General features: G+C 37.3%; 3 protein-coding genes and 1 non-coding gene across 8 annotated transcripts in view; all 4 read right to left on the minus strand.

Annotated features, from left to right (window-relative positions):
• LOC107592241 (coiled-coil domain-containing protein 136-like) overlaps positions 1-2,172 on the minus strand; it is a 32,632-nt gene extending 30,460 nt beyond the window's left edge. Inside the window, exons 1-2 of the mRNA XM_016281659.1 lie at positions 2,039-2,172; positions 1,552-1,786 (exon numbers count right to left, since the gene is read on the minus strand). Coding sequence (XP_016137145.1) covers positions 1,552-1,606 — 55 coding nt within the window. The 5' untranslated portion in view covers positions 1,607-1,786; positions 2,039-2,172. The remainder of the gene's footprint in view (positions 1-1,551; positions 1,787-2,038) is intronic.
• A 5,711-nt stretch (positions 2,173-7,883) lies between these two features.
• Positions 7,884-11,881, minus strand: naf1 (nuclear assembly factor 1 homolog (S. cerevisiae)). The gene is made up of 9 exons (XM_016281672.1): positions 11,776-11,881; positions 10,321-10,970; positions 9,956-10,124; positions 9,714-9,807; positions 9,240-9,322; positions 8,904-9,064; positions 8,726-8,777; positions 8,466-8,556; positions 7,884-8,343 (listed from the first exon to the last, which is right to left on the minus strand). The coding sequence occupies exons 1-9, from the start codon at positions 11,812-11,814 to the stop codon at positions 8,018-8,020; spliced, it is 1,665 nt and encodes a 554-aa protein (XP_016137158.1). The 5' UTR covers positions 11,815-11,881; the 3' UTR covers positions 7,884-8,017.
• Positions 11,882-12,201: 320 nt separating this feature from the next.
• Positions 12,202-12,289, minus strand: trnay-gua (transfer RNA tyrosine (anticodon GUA)). The gene is given in 2 exon segments: positions 12,202-12,237; positions 12,253-12,289. It is a non-coding gene; the product is annotated as a tRNA-Tyr (tRNA).
• A 2,356-nt stretch (positions 12,290-14,645) lies between these two features.
• sbf1 (SET binding factor 1) overlaps positions 14,646-26,191 on the minus strand; it is a 63,600-nt gene continuing 52,054 nt past the window's right edge. For 4 of the 5 annotated variants that reach the window (XM_016281623.1, XM_016281621.1, XM_016281620.1 and 1 more), the window contains 20 exons: positions 25,333-25,508; positions 24,017-24,153; positions 23,706-23,913; positions 23,403-23,599; positions 22,507-22,644; positions 22,270-22,365; positions 21,969-22,043; positions 21,439-21,611; positions 21,049-21,231; positions 20,837-20,938; positions 20,565-20,750; positions 19,055-19,181; positions 18,684-18,814; positions 18,314-18,553; positions 18,120-18,227; positions 17,918-18,037; positions 17,253-17,338; positions 16,426-16,513; positions 16,158-16,289; positions 14,646-16,076 (listed from right to left, as the gene is read on the minus strand). In XM_016281623.1, the coding sequence (XP_016137109.1) occupies positions 15,978-16,076; positions 16,158-16,289; positions 16,426-16,513; positions 17,253-17,338; positions 17,918-18,037; positions 18,120-18,227; positions 18,314-18,553; positions 18,684-18,814; positions 19,055-19,181; positions 20,565-20,750; positions 20,837-20,938; positions 21,049-21,231; positions 21,439-21,611; positions 21,969-22,043; positions 22,270-22,365; positions 22,507-22,644; positions 23,403-23,599; positions 23,706-23,913; positions 24,017-24,153; positions 25,333-25,508 (2,802 nt within the window). In that variant the 3' untranslated portion in view covers positions 14,646-15,977. The remainder of the gene's footprint in view (positions 16,077-16,157; positions 16,290-16,425; positions 16,514-17,252; positions 17,339-17,917; positions 18,038-18,119; positions 18,228-18,313; positions 18,554-18,683; positions 18,815-19,054; positions 19,182-20,564; positions 20,751-20,836; positions 20,939-21,048; positions 21,232-21,438; positions 21,612-21,968; positions 22,044-22,269; positions 22,366-22,506; positions 22,645-23,402; positions 23,600-23,705; positions 23,914-24,016; positions 24,154-25,332; positions 25,509-26,191) is intronic. The other variant, XM_016281622.1, reaches the window with a different exon arrangement.

Genomic DNA, 26,191 nt, shown 5'->3' on the forward strand with positions numbered 1-26,191 from the left:
TTTAAAACAATCCCTCCAGTCCTCAGACAACAGCTATTTAAGACATAAAAGCCCTTCCAAGGAGAAATCTGCAGCATTATATAAATGTATGCGCCCAAACACTCAAAACATAATAGTTTCATAACAACACCCCAGTGAGCATGCAACATATCTGAAAGTCAGTATTTGGTTTCCCATCATCCCTCGCTGCACGTCTTCAAAGCCTTTCCATCTATAGTAACAAAGCTACTCCATTTACTTGCAAATATACAGCATGTGAAAACAAAACAGGCTTCATTTACAAGTAGACACACACACAAGCAGACCACAGTACACCAAACGTGGTTGGTTGACAAGATTAGTTATGAGAAGCATGAGAATCAATGTTTATTGAGAGCTATGATGGAGAGTAATTCGTAAATAACTTTTTTTTTAAAGATTATTATTATTATTATTTTGAATACTTTTCCTATCTCTTAATATGGAGAGGCAAATTTAAAAAAAAAGTGTATTCCCCAAAAGTATTTAAAAATGTTATTATTGTTTTGTTTTTTGCAATTCCATCTAATTCCATTAACCATTAAGTTAATAAGAATAAGAATACACATAGATAGATAACAAATTCTTAATCTTATCATATTCTTATTCTTCTTATTATTGCAATTCCTTTTTTAAGTTAATAAAAATAATAATGCACATGGATAGATTAATAATAATAATACACATAGATAGATTACAAATTATTATTATTATTATTATTATTTTCTTTTTTGCAATTCCATTTTTAAGTTAATAAGAATAAGAATAATACACATGGATAGATTATTATTATTAATAATAATAATAATCCACATAGATAAATTTATAATAATAATAATATAATAACAATAATATTGAAGGCATTACAAATTATTATTATTATTATTATTATTATTTATTGTTGCCATAATTTATGTTTTTTTTTTAAACAATCCTAATCCATGTTTATAAATAAATAAAACACCTAAAAAAATTGTCAAAAAAGATCATTAAAACATGCTAAGAATTCTGTTTCTCAGGGTTTATTTTTACCCCATTGGCAAATTATTATTATTATTTAATAATAGTGAAATAAGCATAAAAAATTAACTAAATTGTATTCGATTTCAAAAACAAAAAAAATGTCCAATGACTTAAGAAACATTAATTTAACTCAAAACATGTTATCTGAAAATAAATCTTAATATCTAACACAATTTTACTTGCACTAGATGACTTGTAAACAGAAAACCACCATCACATCATAATATCAGTGTCTGAGGTTTTGAGGTTTGTTGTTTACCTACACATATCTGTCTTCACCAAGATACACACGTAACCTTTCCTTTGACTGACACTGATACTGCTCTCTCTGTCTCTATTTAACATCAGGCAAAGACAGTAAGACCGTCTCATCCTTCCAAACAACCTTCTGCCTCATGACAGACCAGATAACAATGCAGATGCAGGTATAGGGGGAGAGAAAACAATAATTATTTCCATGCACCAATGCACAAATGAACACCTGTAGATGCATCACACACATACACACACCTGCAGGATCCAAGACCTCCTCAATGACAGGCGGCAGGCGCAATCCGCAGTCCATGGTTGTCGTGGCGACAGGCCTCAGGAACTGGGGGGTTGAAGGGGGGTTAGATGTCCAAACACACGCTCGCCAATGAAGCAGGCGCAGTGATAATGGTCAGAAAACAGGAGGGACAATCACACACAGCCCTGCGAGGAATGTCAGGCTCCACACACACTGTGCTGCAACGGTTGATACATCCTGAAACACACACACACACACAAATACACACAGATCAGTTCAATATCCCTCTAAACAACAGCAGAAATCACCGTCTAAACTGCTTACAGATGATTTATTGCTCTTCCTGAACAACTGTGCAGTTCTCTCCCTCTCTCCTCTGCTCTGTTTCTTATTGTCTCCTCCTCACAAAACAAAGCTTGAAACCCTGCACAGCATCAAGGGTATTTCAGCATGATCATTCAAACACACAGAAAGCATTGCTCTGCTTACCTTTAATGAGATCTGTGTGCAGCTCAGGACACTGACAGCTTACGTTCCCGTTACTCGCTGTGCATTATGTGCCGTTTACTGCGTGCCCTCTTCCTCTCGCCTCCCTTCCCTCCTTCCTTCCCCCTCGCTCTCTCTCGCTCGCTCACTCGCTCAGGCTCTCTTGCTCCCCCTTTATCTTTTACCTCAGTTAGCTCTTCTCTCATCTGATAACTGTGCGATTGCTTTGTGTGGTCCATTGTCTCACAGATTCAATTCAGCTGGCTTTTGAGAACATCTTGATGCTTTTTGCACTGATATACATTTTGGGTGCATGATGACTGCAAAGTAACACATTAAAAACCAAAAGTAAGTTTGGTATAAGACATTTTGATGTAAGATATTTATAGTAATATATTTCATTCAATTTCACTCTTATTATTATTTTATTTAATTATTCATTTTATTTGTACTAATTATTTTAGTTAATTATTACTTAATTAATTTGATTAAATATTATCAAGGATTATTATTTTAAGCCTTCATTCTATACAGCTCTGGGGGAAAAAAATATTTTTATTAAATATTATCAAGGATTCATATTTTATTATTTTAAGCCTTCATTCTATGCAGCTCTGGAAAAAATCATTACAAATAAATAAAAATGATGATGATGATGATGATGATAATAATAATAAACATTTTTGTTTTATTCTGTAAACTAGAGAAATTACAACATTTCTCACCGATTCCACATACAAATATTGTTTATTCATTTATGTGTAGAAAATGACAACCCAAAATAATAAATAATATGCCATGTTTTCATTCCTCAAATAATGACACATTAAAGCTGTGATTGGAGTTATTGCACCAAATATTTATTTCTGAAGTCAAGTTAAAACATTAGTAGTTATATATATATATATATATATATATGAACTTGTTTTCTTGGCATTATTCAAGGTCTGAAAGCATTATTGATATTTTGACCATGTATCTTTTTTTGTATTTTTTTTTTTTTTTTGCTGAATATAACAAAACTTTTCAATTTACTCAAACACATACCTATAAATAGCAAATACAGAGAAACTGATCATTTTGTAGTGGTTTCCATTTTTAATGCTACTATTTAAGTTTATTATCAAATAGTAACAAATACAAATACACATTAACAAATATAAATAAATAGCAAAGAGTAACATTTGTAGTGGTCGCTATATTACTGATCAAATAAAAATGATAGATTACCTAAACATTAGAAATGATAGTAATTCAAATGTATAAATGTTTCCCTAACTGAAATATGTCAAAGCACAAAATCTACAACTGAACTAAAAAATCAAGCTGAACATACACATATGCACATGCATATGCATATGCACATACAATTGCTAACATTTGAACTAAAATTGATTGAAAAGTGAAAACTATAACAGTATGCAGGGTTAACTCAGGTTAATTGGGCCATTTTCCCCAGTCGACTTAAAGGCAAAAAGTGTCCCAATTTACATCAATTCACCATAAATAATATAATACCATAAAATATCACTGATCCTACTTAGCGTTAGCCTAAAGAAAAAGTAGCAAGTATGCTATTCTACCAGTTATAAACAAACATACTAAGGCTAGAAATGCAAGGAGGGTTCGTTTATTTATAAATACACTAGTGAGGAGACAAGAACTGTTATTTGTGACCCATATCTTGGTCAGATTATCCTTCTCACGAGTGTATATCGATGTACAATGGCCTGTAGGAGATGCAATGTGCAGCAGATGTTGCTCTTACCAATTGCCACAGTTAGGGAAGGAACTTTACTTCACTCATTAAGAAACTACAGCTGCCGTTCGCAGAGGCTCTGCTTGCAAAACCATTCAGACTGTGTGTCAACCATAGCTGTCAACGAGCGAGAGAGAGAAAACGCAACGAGCTGCAACTGTCGCAGGCAGCAACCTGACGGCGTTGCTTGGCAACCGAGCGGTCCGCTTGAAAGGCAACTGAATCTCAGCTGAAACGAGGCCCCAAATCTTCCCCTTAAATAAAGAAAGTCATCAGAAACGGGAACGGGTAAAGTGTAAACTGAAAGTTTAACCACATAGTTACACAGCTACGCCTGCTCAAGGTTATGTGTTGTTTATTTGGGAGTCCGTTAACACGCTCAGTTTCGGTAATTTTCTCTCCGTTTCACATAAACACACTAAAATAGCTCAAAGGGAATCGATGTTTTAAGCTCAAAGCCAACAAACTGACAAAAACTCCTTTGTAACTGCAGAAACAAACGATCTACCACAGCAAATGATCGATATGCCTACATAGGTCTTCGTGTCCATTTTTTCCACTACCGATTTTCTTAAAGGGGTCGTATGATGCGATTTCAATTTTTCCTTTCTCTTTGGAGTGTTACAAGCTCTTTGTGCATAAAGAAGATCTGTAAAGTTGCAAAGACTTGCAAAGTCTCAAATCCAAAGAGATATTCTTTATAAAATTTAAGAGTTAACCACGCCTACCTAAAAGGTTTGTTCTAACACGCCCCCACATGTCTACGTCACGATGTGGGAAGATTTGCATAACGGCGCACAAATGTTCACGCAAAGAAAGAAGGCATAACTTTGATTCTTTCTGTAGTATTGTTGTCGTGTGTTTCGTTGTGAAAGCGAAACTACTTTGTTTGGCCTTCCAAAAGAGGATGATATCCGCTTCGTCATGCCTAGAGCTGATCCGTGCTGGTCGCTGAGGAAATACATCAACTTCGCGCTGTGGATCGCCGGATCGGCTTTCACCGTGGACGAAGCAGAGTCCAGCCCGGGGTCGTCACATGTGGTTGCCGCAAGCCCCCCGGCCTCCGCTCACTCTAGACTGCCGGCTGTTCTGACTCACAGACTGTAAGTATGTTTTTCATATTTAAAGGATTTGCCACTGATGATTCAAACGCGAGTTTTGGGCAGTGTAGAGTAGTGCTTGTTGTTTGTCATTTCTCCGATCACAAATGCAGACATGGTTTTATGTTTACGTGGCGCAATGCAACGCAACGTGTAAAAAGACAGTATAAATCATTATAATCTGTAATTATGTCCGCACTGGATGCAACAAATGCCTCGTTTATAATGGATTTTAATGTTTTTGTCTCTTCGCTCCTGCCGGACAGGGAATCACAATATGGTAAGGGGCGTAACATTTCCGTCACACGCTTGAGGCATTCGGCCAATCACAGCGCACTGGATAGCTGGCCAATCACAGCACACCGTTTTTTTTTACATTTTAAATAACTAGAATGCTGCTTCTCATATATTCATACAGTATATTTTATATCCACACAGTTTGGTCTTCTGGATAACATCTCTTAAAATTCTTTAAGGCAGATTTATGGTTAAAAAAAAATGTAAATGCACACGCAGTTATAAAATAAGGCATGTCACTGTGTAATAACATTTCCTTCCTGTTTCAGAGCTTCAAACACAGTTGAGATATCAATCGCAGTCCACGCTTTCCATCCAGGTGCCTCATATTGCACAGAAGTGAATGAAACTGCCAGTTCCCAGATGGATTGCGTTGCCCCGGGCACTGCCAATCTGCTGGAAACACACTGCGACCTTGAGTCACAAAGCTCGGGTTTCTGAGGTCAGAATTAAGTTTCTAAACAACAGAAAGACAAGAGCATCCCGAGACATTCATAATATCAGTAGGAAAAGGGATATGGGATCATGGGATAGGGCATGAAACCGATGCTATTTTGAACATAATAGACCAGGGGCATGATTTTTGATTGTAGAACAGATTGGACTAAATCAGTAGTTTTCAAACAGGGGGCCTCAACAAACTTTAAGATGGGCCCAAATAAGTCTTAGGCTTAAGTAAAGAAAGATGTACAACATTAAACCGACATGCTATTTCTGAGTTTATTTATTTTTATTAAAATCATCTTAGATAGGAGGGCCTTTGCATATCGTCTTAGAAAAAGATGGGCCTTGTAGTCAAAACGTGTGAGAAGCACTGGACTAAATGTCACCTTCTGCAATAAATAAATGCTTTTCTGGAGTTAATGAAGCCTTGGATCAACTTCATGCTGCTTTATTAACCCAAAGGAAGAGCTTAGGAATAACTCAAATTCAATTCACCAAATGCCTTTACAAAACTGGTAATTAAATATTGTCAATAACAACAATATTGTCTAGAAAAAGAGAATATTCACTGATCTTGGCTGGAAAACATTTGCTGTAATAAATCACCTGAAATAGATTAACATTAAAACAAAAGTAGGCCTTAAAACTCAACTCAAACGCCAGCTGCATCAAATCAGTATTAATTCATATAATATTTAATGGAGAAACAATAAGAAATTCACCTCTAATATGTCCCAGACTTTGAGAAACATACCATGGGTGTATTCATATGGGTATATTGACCCCCTGAATAAAGATAACAGTGTTTATCACACCTTCTCATAGCTGGTTTATATTCCTCAGTTATTGTTTTCCCCTCACACTATGTAATATTCATCAAATCAATAGTATATTTTATATCCACAGTTTGGTCTTCTGGATAACATCTCTTAAAATTCTTTAAGGCAGATTTATGGTTAAAAAAAATTTAAATGCACACGCAGTTATAAAATAAGGCATGTCACTGTGTAATAACATTTCCGTCCTGTTTCAGAGCTTCAAACACAGTTGAGATATCAATCGCAGTCCACGCTTTCCATCCAGGTGCCCCATATTGCACAGAAGTGAATGAAACTGCCAGTTCCCAGATGGATTGCGTTGCCCCGGGCACTGCCAATCTGCTGGAAACACACTGCGACCTTGAGTCACAAAGCTCGGGTTTCTGAGGTCAGAATTAAGTTTCTAAACAACAGAAAGACAAGAGCATCCCGAGACATTCATAATATCAGTAGGAAAAGGGATATGGGATCATGGGATAGGGCATGAAACCGATGCTATTTTGAACATAATAGACCAGGGGCATGATTTTTGATTGTAGAACAGATTGGACTAAATCAGTAGTTTTCAAACAGGGGGCCTCAACAAACTTTAAGAAGGGCCCAAATAAGTCTTAGGCTTAAGTAAAGAAAGATGTACAACATTAAACCGACATGCTATTTCTGAGTTTATTTATTTTTATTAAAATCATCTTAGATAGGAGGGCCTTTGTATATCGTCTTAGAAAAAGATGGGCCTTGTAGTCAAAACGTGTGAGAAGCACTGGACTAAATGTCACCTTCTGCAATAAATAAATGCTTTTCTGGAGTTAATGAAGCCTTGAATCAACTTCATGCTGCTTTATTAACCCAAAGGAAGAGCTTAGGAATAACTCAAATTCAATTCACCAAATGCCTTTACAAAACTGATAATTAAATATTGTCAATAACAACAATATTGTCTAGAAAAAGAGAATATTCACTGATCTTGGCTGGAAAACATTTGCTGTAATAAATCACCTGAAATAGATTAACATTAAAACAAAAGTAGGCCTTAAAACTCAACTCAAACGCCAGCTGCATCAAATCAGTATTAATTCATATAATATTTAATGGAGAAACAATAAGAAATTCACCTCTAATATGTCCCAGACTTTGAGAAACATACCATGGGTGTATTCATATGGGTATATTGACCCCCTGAATAAAGATAACAGTGTTTATCACACCTTCTCATAACTGGTTTATATTCCTCAGTTATTGTTTTCCCCTCACACTATGTAATATTCATCAAATCAACATTTTGTTTTTCTACTTCTGAGCCGTGCTATGAAAATCAGGAACCGTTATCCCATTTTTAGTGTATGCTTGTAATAAATGGAATAAAGCAGCTTCAAAAATAGAGAACAGTGAAAGGGACACAATGAAAATTAGAAATTAATCATTTTTAATACAAAATGAAAAATTGCAGTCTAATAATATACAGTTATGCTTGACTCATACTATACACTGGAATATAGTTGTATTAGTATACAAAGATTGTGATCCCTTTTAGGGCGCAGGTTGTAAAGAGGATTCAGTCACAGCTTTACTGATTATGCGGTGGTGGAGGAGGTGGAGGTGGGGGCTGGAACATAAACCCCTGATTGGGCCCTGGGGGCCACAGGGCCATTCCCATGTGAAAGGGTGGCGGTCTGGGAAAGGGTGGCATCATCGGGCCCTGGAAGGGAAACATGTGTGGATCTGGAGGGGGGAACATGTAGTCAGGTGGGAAGGGGGGGCGAGCGTGATAGTTGCTATGAAAAGCGCTGCCACGATTGTGGTGCTGCCCACGGGGACCGTTGCGGTTCTGTCGAGGCTTCCGCCGGCCAGATTTATGAGGGGGCGGACCTTTATGGGCGTCCGATTCATCCTCTGGAAAGTGAAAACAGTGGTTAACAGAGCAGTTAGCGCATATAAACATTATTCGTGGTGCTCATCCAGGTTTGAATTCAACTCACGACGGTAATAAAAAAAAATAGATAAATTTGACTCACCTGAGTCAGAATCGTTTTGTGGCCGTCTCTTATGCTCTTTAAGCTTCTGTTTGGCCAGCCTCTCTTGCTCATCATCACTAAACTCAAGTGCCTACATACACACAGAATAAAAACCAATCAGTGGAGAGGTTAAACATCACTTATTAACGGATAATACTGATGACACACTATTATGGCAGGATATTACTCTATTCCATAGAGTTTAAGCCTTTGTTGATCTGATTTCCTAAATAATGGTTATAAAATAGATTAACATTTACCTCAGGGGGTGGTTCTTGGTCATTTTTCCAGGATGCATCTGAGCCCTTGGTCCTTGTTTGAGAGGAATAATTTGTACATGTTTTTTTCAGAACAGCATTAAAGATAAAACTGAGATATTTATAACAGCTGTGTAAAACTGAGGCACACCCAAGTTTTCTCAAATGATGAGGTACTCACTTTTGGAGTACCTGTGTAAAGATGTAATCTGTGAAATCTTTAATTTTGGGGGCGAAGTAAACTGTATCTCGAATTTTAAGATCTTTCTGGTCGATATCGTCATGGGAGTTGAACCTCAAAACATAGTAGGGCTGACAAACTGGACCGAACACTTCAAAGATCTGAGGAGAAACCAACAATATTTTAGTCCCACAAAAATACAGTTTATTGCACAATATGAAAAGTCTTTGACAAGAAGTTATAGTGTACTATACATTACCACCTTATAAGACAACAGATCATTTTATGGATTGTTACAAAAATAAAATTGGCCACAGAAGGATAATGGTTACTGACCTTGCCAATAGAGGTTCTGTTTTTGGTGAATAACACACTGTCTTCATTCAGTGGTGGTGTGTTTTTGTACGACTCCACAATCACTAAATAAAATGAATCAATTTTGTATGAAATGTCCTCAAAATTCAGCCAAGACAAAGCTTACATGGTGCCTCTCAGTGAAGATGTAAAAATATGGAAAATTGAGTTGATAAATATTGTTTTTTAATGCTAAATTGTAGCTGATAAATATTTATTTATAATAAAAAAGGATCATGTGACAATGAAGACTGGAGTAATGATGCTGAGAATTCAACTTTGGATCACAGGAATATAAAATATATTAACATAAAACACAGTTGTTTGAGATAATAATATTTCACAATATTACTTTTTACAGTATTTTTAATCAAATAAATGCATCTTTAAAAAACAATAACCTCAATCTTGAACTGCAGGAAATGTATGCTTTGAAGTTGGCAGATGCCTGTATACCTAACTGCTCCACAACGCTTGATATTGTCCCAATGGACTCCATCTCTGTATCTTCTGGAAGGCTGATGTGGAGGTTCTCCACTGCAGGAAGGTCCTACACAAGAGTAGATAACTTAAAAAGCATTCTCTTTTATGTCTGATATTAAGATTGCTCTTAGTTTACAAGTGGACAGCTCAGGAAGCTGAGAAATTTTGCCAACAGAAACATCAATTTGGTTTATAGATTGCCGTTTGCCTCTCACCTCGATAAGCAGCTCATTCTGGGTTTTCAATGGTGCAGGCTTTTTCTCATTGCCCATGGCAACACCTTCATCGTCATCTTCCGCATTGTTCATGACTAAATTAAAAGGCTCAGAGGAGGAAGACGTTGAGGATGATGAAGAGGACGTGGAGGACGAAGAGTCTGAGTCACTGAATCATATAAAAATAATAAGAATTACTCATTAAATAATCAATAATCATCATTAGTATTAACTTTTTTATACATTATGTATATAATGATAACGATAAAATTATCATCAATTAGCTTTATATGATGCTGCTAGGGCAGAAGGAGGCTCTTAACTGAAGATATCAAAGCACAGATTTTAATGTCCTATTATTTTACCTGTCTGAACAGTTGTCATCCGAGCTGTTTCCTCTGTACTGCATGCTCAGCAGACCCAATGATCCAGTCCCAGAGTGTGGGCTAACCACAATTCCACTCTGGATCTCTTCAGGTCCAATCTGAATGCTGGAGATTTGATCTCCTGCCAGTCCCGAGTGATTGCTGGTTAAAGGTTCTCCTGTTGGCCCAAATTGACCACTGGAGCTCTGCTCTCCAGTTTGATCAGACTGACTGCTGGTGCAGTGGTCTGCTGCCAGTCCAGATGAACCACCAGTGCCCTGATCTCCTGTTTGTTCAGACTGATCATTCATGAACGCTTCTGACGTTGGTTCAAGTTGACCACTTGAGCTCTGACCTCCTGTCAGTCCAGACTGATCACTGGTAAAAGGTTCTGCTGTTGGTCCAAGTTCACCACTGGAGCTCTGATCCCTTGTCAGTTCAGACTGATCACTGGTAAAAGTTTCCAATAGTGGTTCAAGCTGACCTCTGCTGCACTGATCTCCTAGTTGTTCAGACTGACCACTGGTGCATGGCCCATCTGTTGGTCCAAGTTGAGAACCAAAGTTCTGATCACATGTGTTTTCAGTCTGAAACTGTGTATTATTAATATCCAATTCCATTTTCTCTTTTTCAGATTCTTGATCTTGATTCTGTAAAAGAAACAAGATTGTAACAGTTAAAACACAATACAAAAGTTATTGTGATCTAAGATAACAATGCAAAAGTACATGAGAAGAACTCCATGGAGTAGGATTACACTTGTAGATTGTGGGTTGCACGTGTTAAATCTACATTTCTGACATTTAAATCGATTTAAATGTATGCCGCGTTTTTGACTATGCCTTTAACTTCTGTTTATGCTTTAAATGGTATGAGCACTGACCTGACTTAAAGCACTCTATATAAAAAAAGGATTACGCAAATATATTATCGTTGTTTTTGTTATAACGCGGTAAACTACATGATATGGTGACGTGATATAAACACACGGGGGCGACCCGCTACATGTAAAATAAAACAGCCTTTTTCTGGATAGAAGACTTATGTCAGTTCTTCATCTAACGTAAGTGTACATCATTAATATGTCTCGTATGCTGTTCATTGCTTTATGAGTGAAACTTTTTTTAATTTGGAAAAATACAGAGGGCCCCTTTAAGTAATCAGAATGCAAGATTAAAGTAGCCGAGGAGGGTGACAGTAATGCTGTGACTTGCAATCCAATTTACCATCCAACATTTGATATATCATTCTCTCAGTGTGAGCTGCATTATCCACCACCAGTTCATAATTGTGACTGTACTGTTCAGGGTTGAAGCACATGCTCATTTATAATCCACGTTTAAAGTAATTACAAATGTACAATGTTCTAACCGTTAGTAGGAATTCAGTACGTACCAAGTCTGCCAAAACTAATGAACGATCAAAACATAGGGAAGGTTATAAAACAGTCTTTACCTGGCCATCAGTTACGTTCACTGTGCTTGAATTCTCCATGTTTAGGTCTCCATGTGAGAGCAGCGTGAAGAAAGCGCTTCAAATAAGATTTTACGTCATTGGCGTCACAACAACAGGAACAGTATATACCATTCCAAAATAAAAGTCCCAATCGTTACTGTCAAAATAATATTAAATTTTTTTTAAATAAAGTAAACGTGTTTATTGACTATATTTAAAGATATTGGAATGTTTAGTATTCATATGATTAACACTTAGAAACACTTAGGAAATAAAATAATTTAAAAAATCCCCTTCTTTTCATTGTTTGCAAAGTTAAATGCAATGTCAGCTACTCATGTAGCCGACCGAGGTACTGAAGCATTAGTATAAACCTGCAATGAAATTATTTAAAGTGTTGTATTATAACAAGAAAAAAAAGTAATCTCCTTCGAGCCGGATTCGAACCAGCGACCTAAGGATGTCAGTGTTGAAGCTCTACAGTCCTCCGCTCTACCAACTGAGCTATCGAAGGCCTGGCATGGCCTTTACATTACACAATCAGGTGGTGTAACAGAATATGTTGACATGCTTTAATGTTCAAAAAACACTATTTTTCAAATACTGTACATTAGGTCCTCTATGCCCCGCCTCTCTCAAACGCTTCGTTTTCTACAAAGTCCCTCCTTCCGACAAGCACAGTCTGCTCTGATTGGCCAGCTGACCCAGTGCATTGTGATTGCCCGAACACCGCAAGCACTCGTCGGAAATGTACCTGCCCTTACCATAATCGCGAGCTTCATCTTTCAAAATAAATGTAAAGACAGAGCCCGAAAGGGAAACAGAGTCTCGTGACAGACACAGTGATGAAGCTGGTATGTGTTTGCAGTACACAAGCCACGGTTAAGACAGCTGACTCCCTGTCTTAGAACTTAGACTCTCTCTCTCTCGCGCGCGCGCACACACAAACACACAATGCGCAAAACTCCGCATTTGAACAGTCAATAGCAAATACTTAAACTAATAACAAAACAGTAGTTGATTCAGAAGCGCCAGATTGTCATAGCAAAGTCAGAATTACCTCCTCTCCTAGGTTCATGAAACGGTCATCCATAAAATGCATTGCTGTTCTGTTGTAAGTAATCTTAAAGATTCCTAAATGCATCTACTTTCGGAAGGCCAAATAAAATGCTTTTGCTTTCGCCCAGAAACACACAGCGTCTCGCTGACATGCTGCTTCAACACTAACTGCTGTTACTGAAACCACACCTTCTTTCTTTGCATAGTGAGGTAGATATGTGGGGGCGTGTTAGAACGAGCCGTTTTAGGGGGGCTTGGCAGTCTTAACTTTGATAAAGAATATCTCTTTGGTTTTGAGACTTTAGTCTTTGCAACTTCAGGGATCTTATCTATGCACAAACAGCTTGTAACACTCCAACGAGAAACGAAAACTCGAAATCGCATCATATGACCCCTTTAATGTACGTTATTATTATATTTAAAATATTTATAACAGCTGTGTAATATATTCAAATATTACTAATTACATGCTAATTTAAAAACGCAGGTTGTGAATAAACCGAAGCAAATAAACGTTTTCCTTCGAGCCGGATTCGAGCCAGCGACCTAAAGCATCTGCAGGCTGCAGCCGGGTATACTTGGCTAGTTCGGGGTGAAAACGCCAACTAGACAACAGCATAGATACACAGAAATAGACAGAATAATAACGAAAGAGAAGTCAAAGTGCAATAAAAGAACGCAATGTTGGGCAATCCACTGCAAAAATGATCAGTGTGACAGTAAAAATCCTGCCTTTCATCGTTTTGTCAAAGACCCTGACAGGTAATTATTCACTTAAGTGTAAAAATATTGTGTGTTTTAGAGTGGGACGTAGCGCTGTCTTATGCACCTGCTAGCTTTAACTGTTTTTAGTCTAGTAGTAAACGCAATTCCTTTTCATAACTGCAGGTCCTAGCCACAGACACCATAATAATGATTTATATGGATATGACACTAAGTTAGAATGAGTTTATGCAACTTTTACTATTACTATATTATTAGGCAACACACTACAAACATGATGTTATAGAACATGATGCATTGCTGTGTCTGTCATAATTAAATAATTTTGGAGACAGTGGCTGTACATGTTTTTTTGTTTTTTTAAGATTTCAACCGAAACTGACATCAATATAATAATAATAATATAATAACTGGTGGATTCCTACGTTCGTCAGACCTCCGACAGCTCAGTTGGTAGAGCCAAATAACGTATACTGACAAGAACAAGAAGTGAAAGCGTTCCGTTACAACTGCGGCGCCCTGCGCTTCCGCCATTAGTGAAAGCGACTCGGCAGTCCACTTCAGATGCTTTGTTTAAAAACCCGTACATTAAAGCTGATATACAGCCTGAATGATGACAACAATAACGTACAATCACCAGTGTTGGGGAAAGTCACTTTTAAAAGTAATGCATTACAATATTGCGTTACTCCATAAAAAAGTAACTAATTATGTTACTTAGTTACTTTTTATGGAAAGTAATGCGTTACGTTACTTTTGCGTTACTTTTAACATCTGGACAGGACTTGCTTGTTTGTTTTTAAATAAAAAAAGTTATATTTTTGGCAAATATAAAAGCCTTTTCACACCAAAAGTGAAATGAATAAGCCTCAGGCTGAAGGGAAAGTAAATTTACGTCCGTACAGTAGAATGCAGAAGAAGAAATTTCAACACAAATGGTTGTCTAGAGTAACTTGTTCTTATTAGTATTGTTGAACTGGATCATCGAAGGTCAGAAGCAAAGACATTGGGTAATAGAATGGGATTAAATACAGTGAGTACGGAAAGTATTCAGACCCCCTTAAATTTTTCACTCTGTTATAGTGATACTTTTATGCATCCTCACCAAGTCCAGCAAAATAGACTCTTTCTGTAAAGGAATAATATAAACAAACTCCTCTATGTACAGGATTCAACCGAACAGGTAACAGACTAACTAAAACACTGATTCTGACAGATCCAGGGCACAGAGGCTAGAGAACAGAAGCACATGACAACCGGCATTTGATTTTGGAACAGGCGGATTCAGTTTTGCAGTGAAAAAAAGCTCACTAAATAAGATATGGCAGGTCTGATACCTCATTCAGATCCAATAATACATTTCCAATTGAGAGTTTGTACCCCTTTAGAATGCATATTTACATTTAGCATATTTTTGTTACAGGAAATGATGACGAATCCAGGTGTCATGGCGAGCAGCTCCAGTCTCTGGCCTCTGATTGGTGTAAACAGACACTTGATGAAACGAAGAGGTTATAAAACCCATCCACACACCGTTTCCCCCCTTTCAGTCTGCGTTTTTCGTCTTCTAAAAATCTAAGAATTGTATTTTTGTGCATAAATTATGACAAAATACATCCCTCCTTTTCCTTCAACATCCCTTAAATTCTCTATAGCAATAGTGGTTTTCATTTTCATAGGAAGAACCCAAGAATTTAGTTTGTAAACAGTCAAATCTGAATCTCCAGATGGCATCTTGATGACTGTTTGGACTTGGTCAAATGTGACGAGAATGAACGTTTTTATATTATTCTGATGGAAATAATGTAAAAGAAAACACAAAATCCTTCAAGAACCGTTGCACGGACGAAGCCAACCAATCAGAAGGGAGCGAGAGAACTTGACCATCCAATGAGAAGGCAGAATTTGTCATGTGCGAGTCCAGACTTGATGGACGACTCCAAGCAGTGGCAAAGTGACAGTAAGGAGATCAGAAGGGGTTAAAGGTCACTCTTTTGTGAGCTATGGCTAGTGATTGGGCATTTTTTTGGGCCCCTGCATAGCTGAAACGTGCCATCGGCAGTATTTGAGCAATATGGGATGAAGAATCGCAGGTCATGCCTTTTTGAACAAGCGTAGGACAACATCCAGGGCGAATGGGTGTGTTTAAAACAAGCCGAGCATGGGTGAGTCCACAGATATCAGTCTTTAAGGGATTTCTTCGTTTTTAGTAGATTTTCGACATGTTTTTTTAAAACAAAAAACGCTGAAATGTGGTGAGGTGCGACATCGTAAAGTTCAATACCACCAATACGGAAGCCCGTTCCAACTTCCCTCTGTAAACACCAGGGAAGCGCTGCCCATTGGCTATGAGCATTGTCCGTCACTGGCTCCGCCCCCCACAAAGTGTCACAGTTCTGTCCTCTGCAAAGCTCCTCCCCCTACGCATCAGATAGGCAACTCTGAATACTGTCCATCCATAACTGTGCATTTGTGCTGTCCTGGGCACAGAAGTTATACACTCTTTTGGTCGTCTTGAGCTGAAAGAAAGGGGAAAAACATTAATCATGAACCATGGACAAATAATGCAACATGCACTGATGGGATTATAGAGGTCTTACATCAAAGAAGGCTTTGTCGTCTATGTTTTTAGGTGCTCCCATGGTGGGCGTCCCCGGAAAGACAGATTCCACTTCAGCTAGATCAATTACTCCCTTACAGTCTTTATCTTGCCTTGTTTCATAGTATCGCAACTAGGAAAAAGAGAAAAGGAATAAACATATTGCAAGGAAAAAACATCTTGCAAAATAATTAATTTTAATATATAACATGCAAGCTTTGAGTACTGAATCAATTACAGTTCCAAAACGTTTTCAGTGCAGCAAGTACCTGGTGTTTGGTCTTATCCAGTACAAACCAACGCGGTTTCCAAGGTTTCAGCAACGCGCCTTTTTTGTATAAAATACCCTCAAAGCTCCTACAGCCAAAGAAGAAAAAATATATATATATTACATTTTAATTCAAAAGATGTTCTAACCTTCAAGCATTCAAAACTACAGTAAAGAGTAGTTAGTCAGTAAAGATATAGTTTTTGAGTTCATATAAAAATGACATTAATTATATATGCTAAAACATATTTAGAAGATATGTGCATTATTTGTAAAAATATTTTAGTATTAATTATGCACTATTACAGCATTTACTGGTATTTTGAATTAGCTTTTATTTTTACAGTTTCAATAAAATTTTTTGTCATTTTGTAATGTGCTTTTTAAAATATTTCTATTTATCTTTAAATAAGTTTATTCCAATTTTAGTCATTTTAATACTTCAACTTGAACTTATCTATTCCAGTTAGCTGCCAAGGCAACATTTCAAATTTTTTTTAAATTTCCATCTAATATTTATATTTTATTTTGTATTTCATCATGTCAATTACTATTTAATAGTTTTACAATGACAACACTGGTAAAGAACAACATTGTGCACACACACACACACACACACACACACACATCTAGTGAAGACTAAAAAATTCTTACAAATTTTTTTGGGGAAACTATAATATACTTTACACTTTCTATTATACGTTCATAAAATGTTAACCTTTTAAACTGAAATTTAATAAAAAATCAATAAAAAAAACAATTAAAGTTGAAAATGTCATTGCCCCAAAAACAGACCCAAGGTGACCGATGAAGAGTGTGTTCACAGACCTGTTCTCGCTCTCAGTGCTCTGGAACTGGCTGTAGAGCGTGCTGGTACTGGGTCGACCAGCTGCAGGTGTGGATGTGGCGCTGACCTTTTTACAGTTTCAATAAAAAATTTTGTCATTTTGTAATGTGCTTTTTAAAATATTTCTATTTATCTTTAAATAAGTTTATTCCAATTTTAGTCATTTTAATACTTCAACTTGAACTTATCTATTCCAGTTAGCTGCCAAGGCAACATTTCAAATTTTTTTTTAAATTTCCATCTAATATTTATATTTTATTTTGTATTTCATCATGTCAATTACTATTTAATAGTTTTACAATGACAACACTGGTAAAGAACAACATTGTGCACACACACACACACACACACACACACACATCTAGTGAAGACTAAAAAATTCTTACAAATTTTTTTGGGGAAACTATAATATACTTTACACTTTCCATTATACGTTCATAAAATGTTAACCTTTTAAACTGAAATTTAATAAAAAATCAATAAAAAAAACAATTAAAGTTGAAAATGTCATTGCCCCAAAAACAGACCCAAGGTGACCGATGAAGAGTGTGTTCACAGACCTGTTCTCGCTCTCAGTGCTCTGGAACTGGCTGTAGAGCGTGCTGGTACTGGGTCGACCAGCTGCAGGTGTGGATGTGGCGCTGACCTCACAGTCCAGTGCCAGGTTGATGGAGGAGCCGACCCTGCTCTCCTGCAGATACACACCCTGAGAGCGCCGCTGGTGACTCAGATTAGACGACATGAGCAGAGAGCTGGAGAAGGAGTGCTGGGGAGAGAGGAACAAAATATTAGTACACCATCCCATTAGTAATTTGTAGATAAAGGTAAAATGGTAATTCGTCTCTTACCCTGCTCTCTAGTCTGGACTCAACCCGTTGGGCCGCCTTAATCTTGTCCCATGTGTCTTTCCATTTTTCCGTTGGTTGTCCCAACTCAGTTTCCAGGTTCTGCACATCCTGAATAAATATATATCAAGAAGGTCATCAGCATTCATATATGAAGACAACTTAATTTTAATTACCACTTCTGCTTTATTTCTCACCTGCAAGAGTTTGGTGATGGCATCAGGTAGTACTTTACTGAGGCTGTCATAGCAAGGCCAGACGATCCTCCGCTGGGACTTGGGGGCCGTCGTCTCCTGTCTATCACCAGCTTCCTCCTGTGGCTTCTCCGGCCGACCCCGCACTAATTCCCAGTCAAAGGACGGTCCCTCAGAAAGCATTTCCTCTGTGTAAAAGTCCCAAACCTTTAAGTTGGAGATAAAACTGTAGGGCTTCAAGACCTGCAAGACAAAAGAAAGGCAAGTTACACACACTAACCAATAGAGGGCACTAGAGTCATTTAGTCACATTTTGTTTCGAACTATGTTCTCAAACTAAACTAAGAATGTCAGAACAAAATTAGAAAGTTACCTCCTCCTCCTCAGGTGAAAACATGTAGTTGTAGAATATGGGGGTCTTCTTGTTGAGCCGGTCAATGTAATCCCAGACAGACTTGCACACCTGAGGGTTCTTCCTCTCACCTTTTTCCTCATACAAGACACCTACACAGACAATACATTGGGATAGGGCCAAACAGAGTTCAGTGATTGAATACTATAAATAAGCACCATGAAACTTCCTGTAGTATATCACTTGACTTTTGATAGTACTACACAATGAGAGTACAATAACATCAAAGAAGATTCGATCACAATCTCATCATGAGAGTCATGTTGACAGTTGACATTGCGCAGCATTTAATAAATTGTTGAATAATTTCTTGGTATGCAATTTAGACTCACCAAGCTCTATGCGCTCATAGTCGGAGTCCAGCAGGAAGGTGCGGAAGCGGTTGGAGACGTAGTGGTAGGCTAGGAACTTCAGATAGTACTGACTGAACTCAAACTCCATGGGGAACTGTAGATGGATCTGTTGGGAAAATGAGCAGAAGGAAGAATCATCTGTCAGATCTTAAGCTGCAGAAAAATTAGTTAAATCTGCTAGCATTAAACATGGATTTTAGACCAAGGAAAACCAATATGAAACTACTGAAAGCAAATTGCAATAACTAGGTTTATATGTCCAACACCACAAGACAGAGCTATATAAAAGTATATATGACAAAAAAAACGGGCCCAAGACTGAACCTTGTGGGACACCAAAGCAGTTCATCTGTAAATCATTACTATGCATTTTGATCAATCAGAACAGTATTAATTAAGGTATTTACAAACAGTAGAGTCACAGTGGTGAGATTAAAGCAATTTTTAAGGTACAGAGAATATAGTGGGCAAGTTTTCTTCTTCCATGTTGCCTTCTACTTGAAAAGGAAGGGGGTAGGTTATTAATTACATTTTGTTGTTTAAAAAAAATAAAATGACAATTATAAACTAAGAACGTTGAAACAAAATTAGAAAAATGCCTGCAGAATACAGAATATTTCCATACAATATATATGAAAAAACAAACTGGGCCTGAGACTGAACCTTGTGAGGCACCTATATTGTAAAGTGGAGCCCTAGTGTTTAGGAAAAAGTCATTTCAAAGGAACAGAGAGGGCAAGTTTTCTTCTTCCAAATTGCCTTATCAGTGAGAAGGACATGGGATAAGAAACAATCTCTCCTGCATTTCTAGGAGCTTAATCGAGGTCATTGTGTAAGAGATAACAATCATCTTTGATTTCTTGTCAAATCCAGATTCACTGTTCCGAAATCCCCCTGTTAAGCAATCTCATTCTTTAAACGTGTGGGGAAAGAAAGTCTATCCTTATCTTCAGGGTAAATTAGCTAAAAAGCTTGTGCAATCAGGATGATTTAGAGGTCTGTTTGGACAAGTATGTGTATATCAGCATGTATTCACGAGCTGCCTTTCTGTACCTGCTCATCCTATCACCAATCATATAAGGTTTATTCTTTTTCCCTTTTCTTTGGACAAGACCTTCCAAGAAAGTGGAGATTGCTCCTTCTCAACACCCAACAAAACAGCAGATGTAAGTTTTACGATGGACAAAATAAGAACTTGAAAACTGAATAAAGAATGCATGTAAACAAACAAAACATCCATCATGCAATAATGCCATGCATCTGAGTGCATAAAGAAAATGGTTTAACATAAAAGATTTATATAAAAAAAAAAACCTTAAAATAGATAGATACATCACAAATGCATGAGCATGTACATTTACTGAAAGTTATAGTGATTTCCCAACCAGCAAATATGGGGCAGGTTGAGAACGTTATCAGCAACTCTGCTCTCTGATTATTGGTGCCACCCACTGGAAAACATATATCGGTCAGCCACCAGTACACATACCTGGTGCACACAGTCGAGGAACTGTAGGAAGACAGGTGTGAATCCACTGCTCTGGCTGGCTAGCGTCTGGGCTCCACGGTGGCTGAATCGATGACCGAACGACAACCACTCTTTCTCCACAAGCAGCCTGAAACCATCAATTGTTCGGTAGTACGGATCCGACAGAAGTTGCACCAGGGACACCACCTGCATCCAACACAGCATTAATGCAGACATGGACAAACAAAATTGATGACAGACACCGCTCATGCATGTTTAGGTGTTTGTCCTACCTGTGTTGTGACATCCCAGCCATCCTCCAAACTAACCATGACGGAGGAACCGTTGTCCAGGAGTTCCACAACAAGAACGGACACCTGTAGAACCTTGTGAAGCTATGGGACACAAACATCAAGAACATCAAAAATTGTAGATCCAACTGACCAATACACTGTATTTTAAGTGTTAAATTAACCCAAATAAAAGGAGAAAAGGGGTAAGGTACCAGATTCATCCACTCCGATTCCTCCAGGCAGCGGTGAAAGTTCATGTTTGTGTTTGGTTCAGTGTTGAGTGAGGAAGGCACACAGGCTTTCATCAGCTTCTTGAAACTGTTCTTCACCTGCCGTACATCAAAGACCTCGATAGGCACCACCTCCCACTGCTGGAAGGAGTCCTGCTTTCCACCCTGACCACAACAAGAAGACTGAGGGCTTAGTTTTGATTGATTTAAATAAAATGATCATTGTCACTATTATCTCATTAGATCTTTAAATTATAGAAATTAACTGCGTGATAGTTCTCGTAACAGGTCTTGAAAATCAACTAATTTTGCAATTCAAGTTGTCACAAGTTATCATATTCATATGGAAGTTTGAGTATTTAAGCTAGTAACCTTGAGCTGGGACTTGTCTCCAATGATGTAGAGGTACGCTCTCTGTTGGCGAAGGAAATAGGTCTCGGATGGGCCTCCATTAGTCTGGGGGGACTCTTTCCCAGCCAGCCTGTTCCCCACATCAGGGTTATACGTGCTGAGCCGCCCACTACCACGAATACTGCCCCATTTTCCTGGGAAACACAAAGACCAATGAAAATCATTCACTGATGTAGAATGGGCAATTAATTCTGCTTTGTGGAATCGTTTGTGTGTGAATTTGCATGTTTATTTGGGGACTGGCAGAATTTGTGATTTCTACAAACACCAGACAAATAAGACGATGACAATTTGGTGGATCACATGCAATGAGATGCGTATCACATCCTCACACAATACAAATAATTCAAACAGACATGGTGGTCAATGATTAGTTAGCACAGGTAAAGAGGATGACAACACTACATGGAAACTTAGTGCTCAAACTCGCTGGCATCATTGTCGAGAGATTTGATTGGTTAGATTTGAGAGCAGGGTCGGGCCTACTGTACCTCTAGGCGAGTTGCGGGCCTTGACAGAGACTCTAGGCTGAGAGAGGGAGATGACCCTTGCCCTCTGACCCAGCGCTAAGGTCAGATGACATCAAAATGCCCATTACTATCAGCAAACAAAATCGGGCAGCCAATAATAAGCCAATGCAAAAACAAAAAAAAAGAAAATGCACAATGACTTCCTCTGCCATATGGGATTGGATGTCAAAAATTATAGTTGAATAAAGAACTTAATAAATGGTTGGAAACAGAGGAATGGATGTCGGGTTAAGTTGTGAGGATCTTAAAAACACACTCTCACCTCCTCGACTGAAGGTTCCTGGTACATCCTCTTTAGTCCCCATGACTTGTTTCATTAAAGCTCCTATTTTAGGCTGCCTCAGCTTGTCTGACGAGTCTGAGGCCCAAATATGACACACATATAACACATTAGGGGGGTGAATATCACAAGTGAATTAAGGTATACATAATTTACATTGTCTGGGAGGATTAGTATTGTTAGGGTCAAGTAAGGTCAGGGTTAAAGGTTAACCCTAACCTGAGTTGCTTAAGTGTGAGGAGGTGAAGCCGCTGAGCGTGTTCCTCCCGCTGGCCTCGCTGTATGAGGGCATGGAGCTGATGATGGCCTGCAGATACTTCTCCTGCTCCAGGCTGGTGGAGTCGGCCTGCGACGGGCCTAAAACCAAACACAAACATATTTACTTTTATACCATAAATATGCTCTGGCTTTGATCTCTTCCTGTTCTAATCCGCTTTATGTGGCCTAGTGCTAAGAGAACTGGGCTTAATAGTAGAGATCAAACAGCACAGCTCAGTACTAACACCCCAAAGGTCATGGGTTCAATTCCCAGGGGATTCATCAACTGATAAAATGTATAAAAGTGTCTGCAAAAAGCATGGATGTATATAATAGATATATTTACAAGTGTTGTTATAGTTAACAAAAATGACAAAAAACAGTACTTGCTAATTAAAATAATGCTAAAATATAAAATAAAATATTAGGTGAAAAACTTTAAGTTGAACTACTAAAATGAAAAAAAGCAAAGCAAAATAAAAATAAAGCTAAATAATATTTAAAAAATGACAAAAGCACATTACACAATTACTAAAACAAACTAAAATTAAAATGAAAACTGAAAAATATTATAAATCATTTATAATTACAATAAAAATATATTATAATAAAAATAAAATAAATACAATTCAAAGTATTAATAAATACTATAATTGTGTTTATAAATATATATATGTATGTGTATATATATACACATACACACAAAATAACACTTAATCCTACATTTAAATATTTCTTAAAAAATATAACAAGATATTGTATATTTAGATAATAACTTTAAATATATAATTATAAATATAAGAGAATACCTGCTTCAATCTCTTTTTTTAAATTTTTTTATTGCTTCTGACTCTGACCTGCTGTGGGCGCATTGGGTGATTTGAAGAAGCCCACAACGCCTTTAGCATGCAGGCCGGCCGAGCGCAGCAGCAAAGCTTTGGTGCGTGAGTTCCTCCAGCACACCACAGGGAAGCGGTTCTGCCGGTAGCAGCGGCAGATGCGCTGGATGGTGGAATCGGGGATGCTCTGAGGCACGATCAGTAACCCTGGATAACTGAAACACACAAACAGACAGCCAATGAGATTTAGGTATAATTGCTATGCTAACGGTATGGTTTACCCGAGACTGAACTTTTGTTTCTGAGAATTCCGGAACTCACCTTCGGCAGACCGTGTACATCCGGTTGACGGTGGAGATCCGGAAGGGCTCGTTTTTGGAGCGGGTCAGGCTGTTGCTGAGCGTTCCCAGTCCCAGCCGCTGGTAGTCCCGACAGCAGGCCCGCTCGACCACATTACTCATGGTCTGCCGGTCTGACGAGCGGATGGTGGAGGAGAGCGTGAGTGAACTCTGGTCCGGCTCTTCAGACACTGCTCAGTCAGAGAGGTTGCATTATATTACATAATCACATATAAGCCATCACAAACATCAGTCTATCAGTTGTAAATGTGTTTTTTTGTGTGTTTTTCTTACCCGAGATCTCATCCTCGTCCATCTCTGACTGAAAACTGCTGCGGTTTTCCCAGGTTGGTGGAGAATACTTCTTCCGGGTTACATACTGACGCCCAATGGTCCTCTTTGCGGTTTTAACAAGGTTTTTAGACAGCGTTCTAGAAGAAACAGCGGCTCAAACATTTTAATCACTTGAAAAATCTGATTTATGTTATGTTTAAGACTTGCATCAAGACTTATATGCCTATTTCTTTAAATATAAAAATATGAAATATTTTTAAACATAAAATACTATATATACACACACACACACACTTTTTACTGTTCGTACACATGTACTTAAAATTTTAAATATGTATGAATAATGAGCTCAACGTATTTCTTATTACTTAATATTCAGGCCAAATTTAAAAATAATGAAACAAATATAAAATAATGTTTTATAATATAAAAATTATAATATGAAAATTCACATAGACCAAAGTGAATCATGTTTATGTGTAAGTATCAAGCACTTTCCAAGTCTAGAGGGAAACATTTTAATCACTTGAAAAATCGGATTTATGTTATGTTTAAGACTTGCATCAAGACTTATATGCCTATTTCTTTAAATATAAAAATATGAAATATTTTTAAACATAAAATACTATATATACACACACACACACACACTTTTTACTGTTCGTACACATGTACTTAAAATTTTAAATATGTATGAATAATGAGCTCAACGTATTTCTTATTACTTAATATTCAGGCCAAATTTAAAAATAATGAAACAAATATAAAATAATGTTTTATAATATAAAAATTATAATATGAAAATTCACATAGACCAAAGTGAATCATGTTTATGTGTAAGTATCAAGCACTTTCCAAGTCTAGAGGGAAGACTCGCCATTTAAATCCATAACATGTCTGAGCTGTTGTCATGGTGTATTTTTCAAAAACGTTAAAAGCTGCTCTCAAAAGCGTTTGAAGATGATTGGTCCTGCCCTCAAGAGCGGCGTAGAACAGAACCGCATCTGAGTTTGCCATGACACCCATTTGCTGCTAATGCAGGATCTTAATGCAGGAACCTTTGCAATTTCCACTGCTGAATAATTTACTGCTTGTCAGCGCCACTACACGCTATTTCTCCCCTCTTTCTCGGTTTTGAACCAGTGCTACTGGGACACATGACCCAAACAGGAAGAGGCTGGATCGGGAAAGAAATTGCATGTGTGTGTGAGACAGAAAAAGGGTGGAAAAACAGAAATGGTCTACTGGGAGCCGTATCACACAAACTCTTGACAAACACATTTAAAGAGGAAGGTCAGCATCCATTGAGTTCTTACTTTAGCGACTGGTTCTTGTCCTTGGTCTTGTGCTCCACCGCCAGCTTTGCAGACTGACCCACGGTGAAGGCAAATGTGCCCTGGACGTGCTGTGGGTATCTGAGCTTATGCATGTGCTTCCTGAACACCTCCGCGAGATCTGACGCCACCTCCTCATCAAAGGCGATCTTCATCAGCTACAAGAGAAAAAAAATTAAGTAATTGGTAAAGAGTAAAGGCTTGATCAATTTTCAATGCTTCTAAACAACAAATATACAAAATAAAATATTTGCATTCATATTTTTTGCACCAAAACCCATCAAGTCAGTTTTTTTTTTGGTCACTCTCTAAATGTCTTTTTGGTGTGCATCCTAAACAATCCTAAATATCCATTTTAAAAACAAGCTTCAAAAAGGAGTAAGAAATAAATACATATTTTTTAATAATTTATTTAAAATATAATAAAATGATATAATTAATATATAATATAATACTAGTCTGTATTAACTGAATAGGAAGGGGTTTTGTTCAATTCTCATGTTACTATATCACAAATATAGCTAAATAAAATATTTACAAGCAATTATTTTCCACCAAAACCAATCACACAAGTCAGATACAGTTTATTATTTATTACAGTTTATCTAATTCTTTATTAGAGTTTTTCTTTGGCATCCAAAAAGTCCTAAATATTAATAAAAAAATATATTAAATATAAAAAAATTACAAACAATAAAACAAAGTAATAAATTAATTAATTAAATAAATATTTTGGAATTTTAAATATATATAAAATTATAATAAAATAATAGAATTATATAATATTAACCTGAAATAACTGAACAGAAAGGATTTTTGTGCACTTAATGTAATGTGAGTT

This window comes from Sinocyclocheilus grahami, unplaced genomic scaffold (assembly GCF_001515645.1).
Source record: "Sinocyclocheilus grahami isolate Dianchi unplaced genomic scaffold, SAMN03320097.WGS_v1.1 scaffold151.1, whole genome shotgun sequence".
NCBI classification, from domain to species: Eukaryota; Metazoa; Chordata; class Actinopteri; order Cypriniformes; family Cyprinidae; genus Sinocyclocheilus; species Sinocyclocheilus grahami.

Bases quoted from the DNA above. Each gene is read 5' to 3' on its own strand.
- naf1 (XM_016281672.1), bottom strand. From the start codon at position 11,814: ATGGAGAATTCAAGCACAGTGAACGTAACTGATGGCCAG. The intron at 9,323-9,713 runs GTATACAGGCAT...CATTTTATTTAG, and splicing joins AAGCGTTGTGGAGCAGTTAG to TGATTGTGGAGTCGTACAAA. The intron at 8,778-8,903 runs GTGAGTACCTCA...CTCTCAAACAAG, and splicing joins TTTACACAGGTACTCCAAAA to GACCAAGGGCTCAGATGCAT.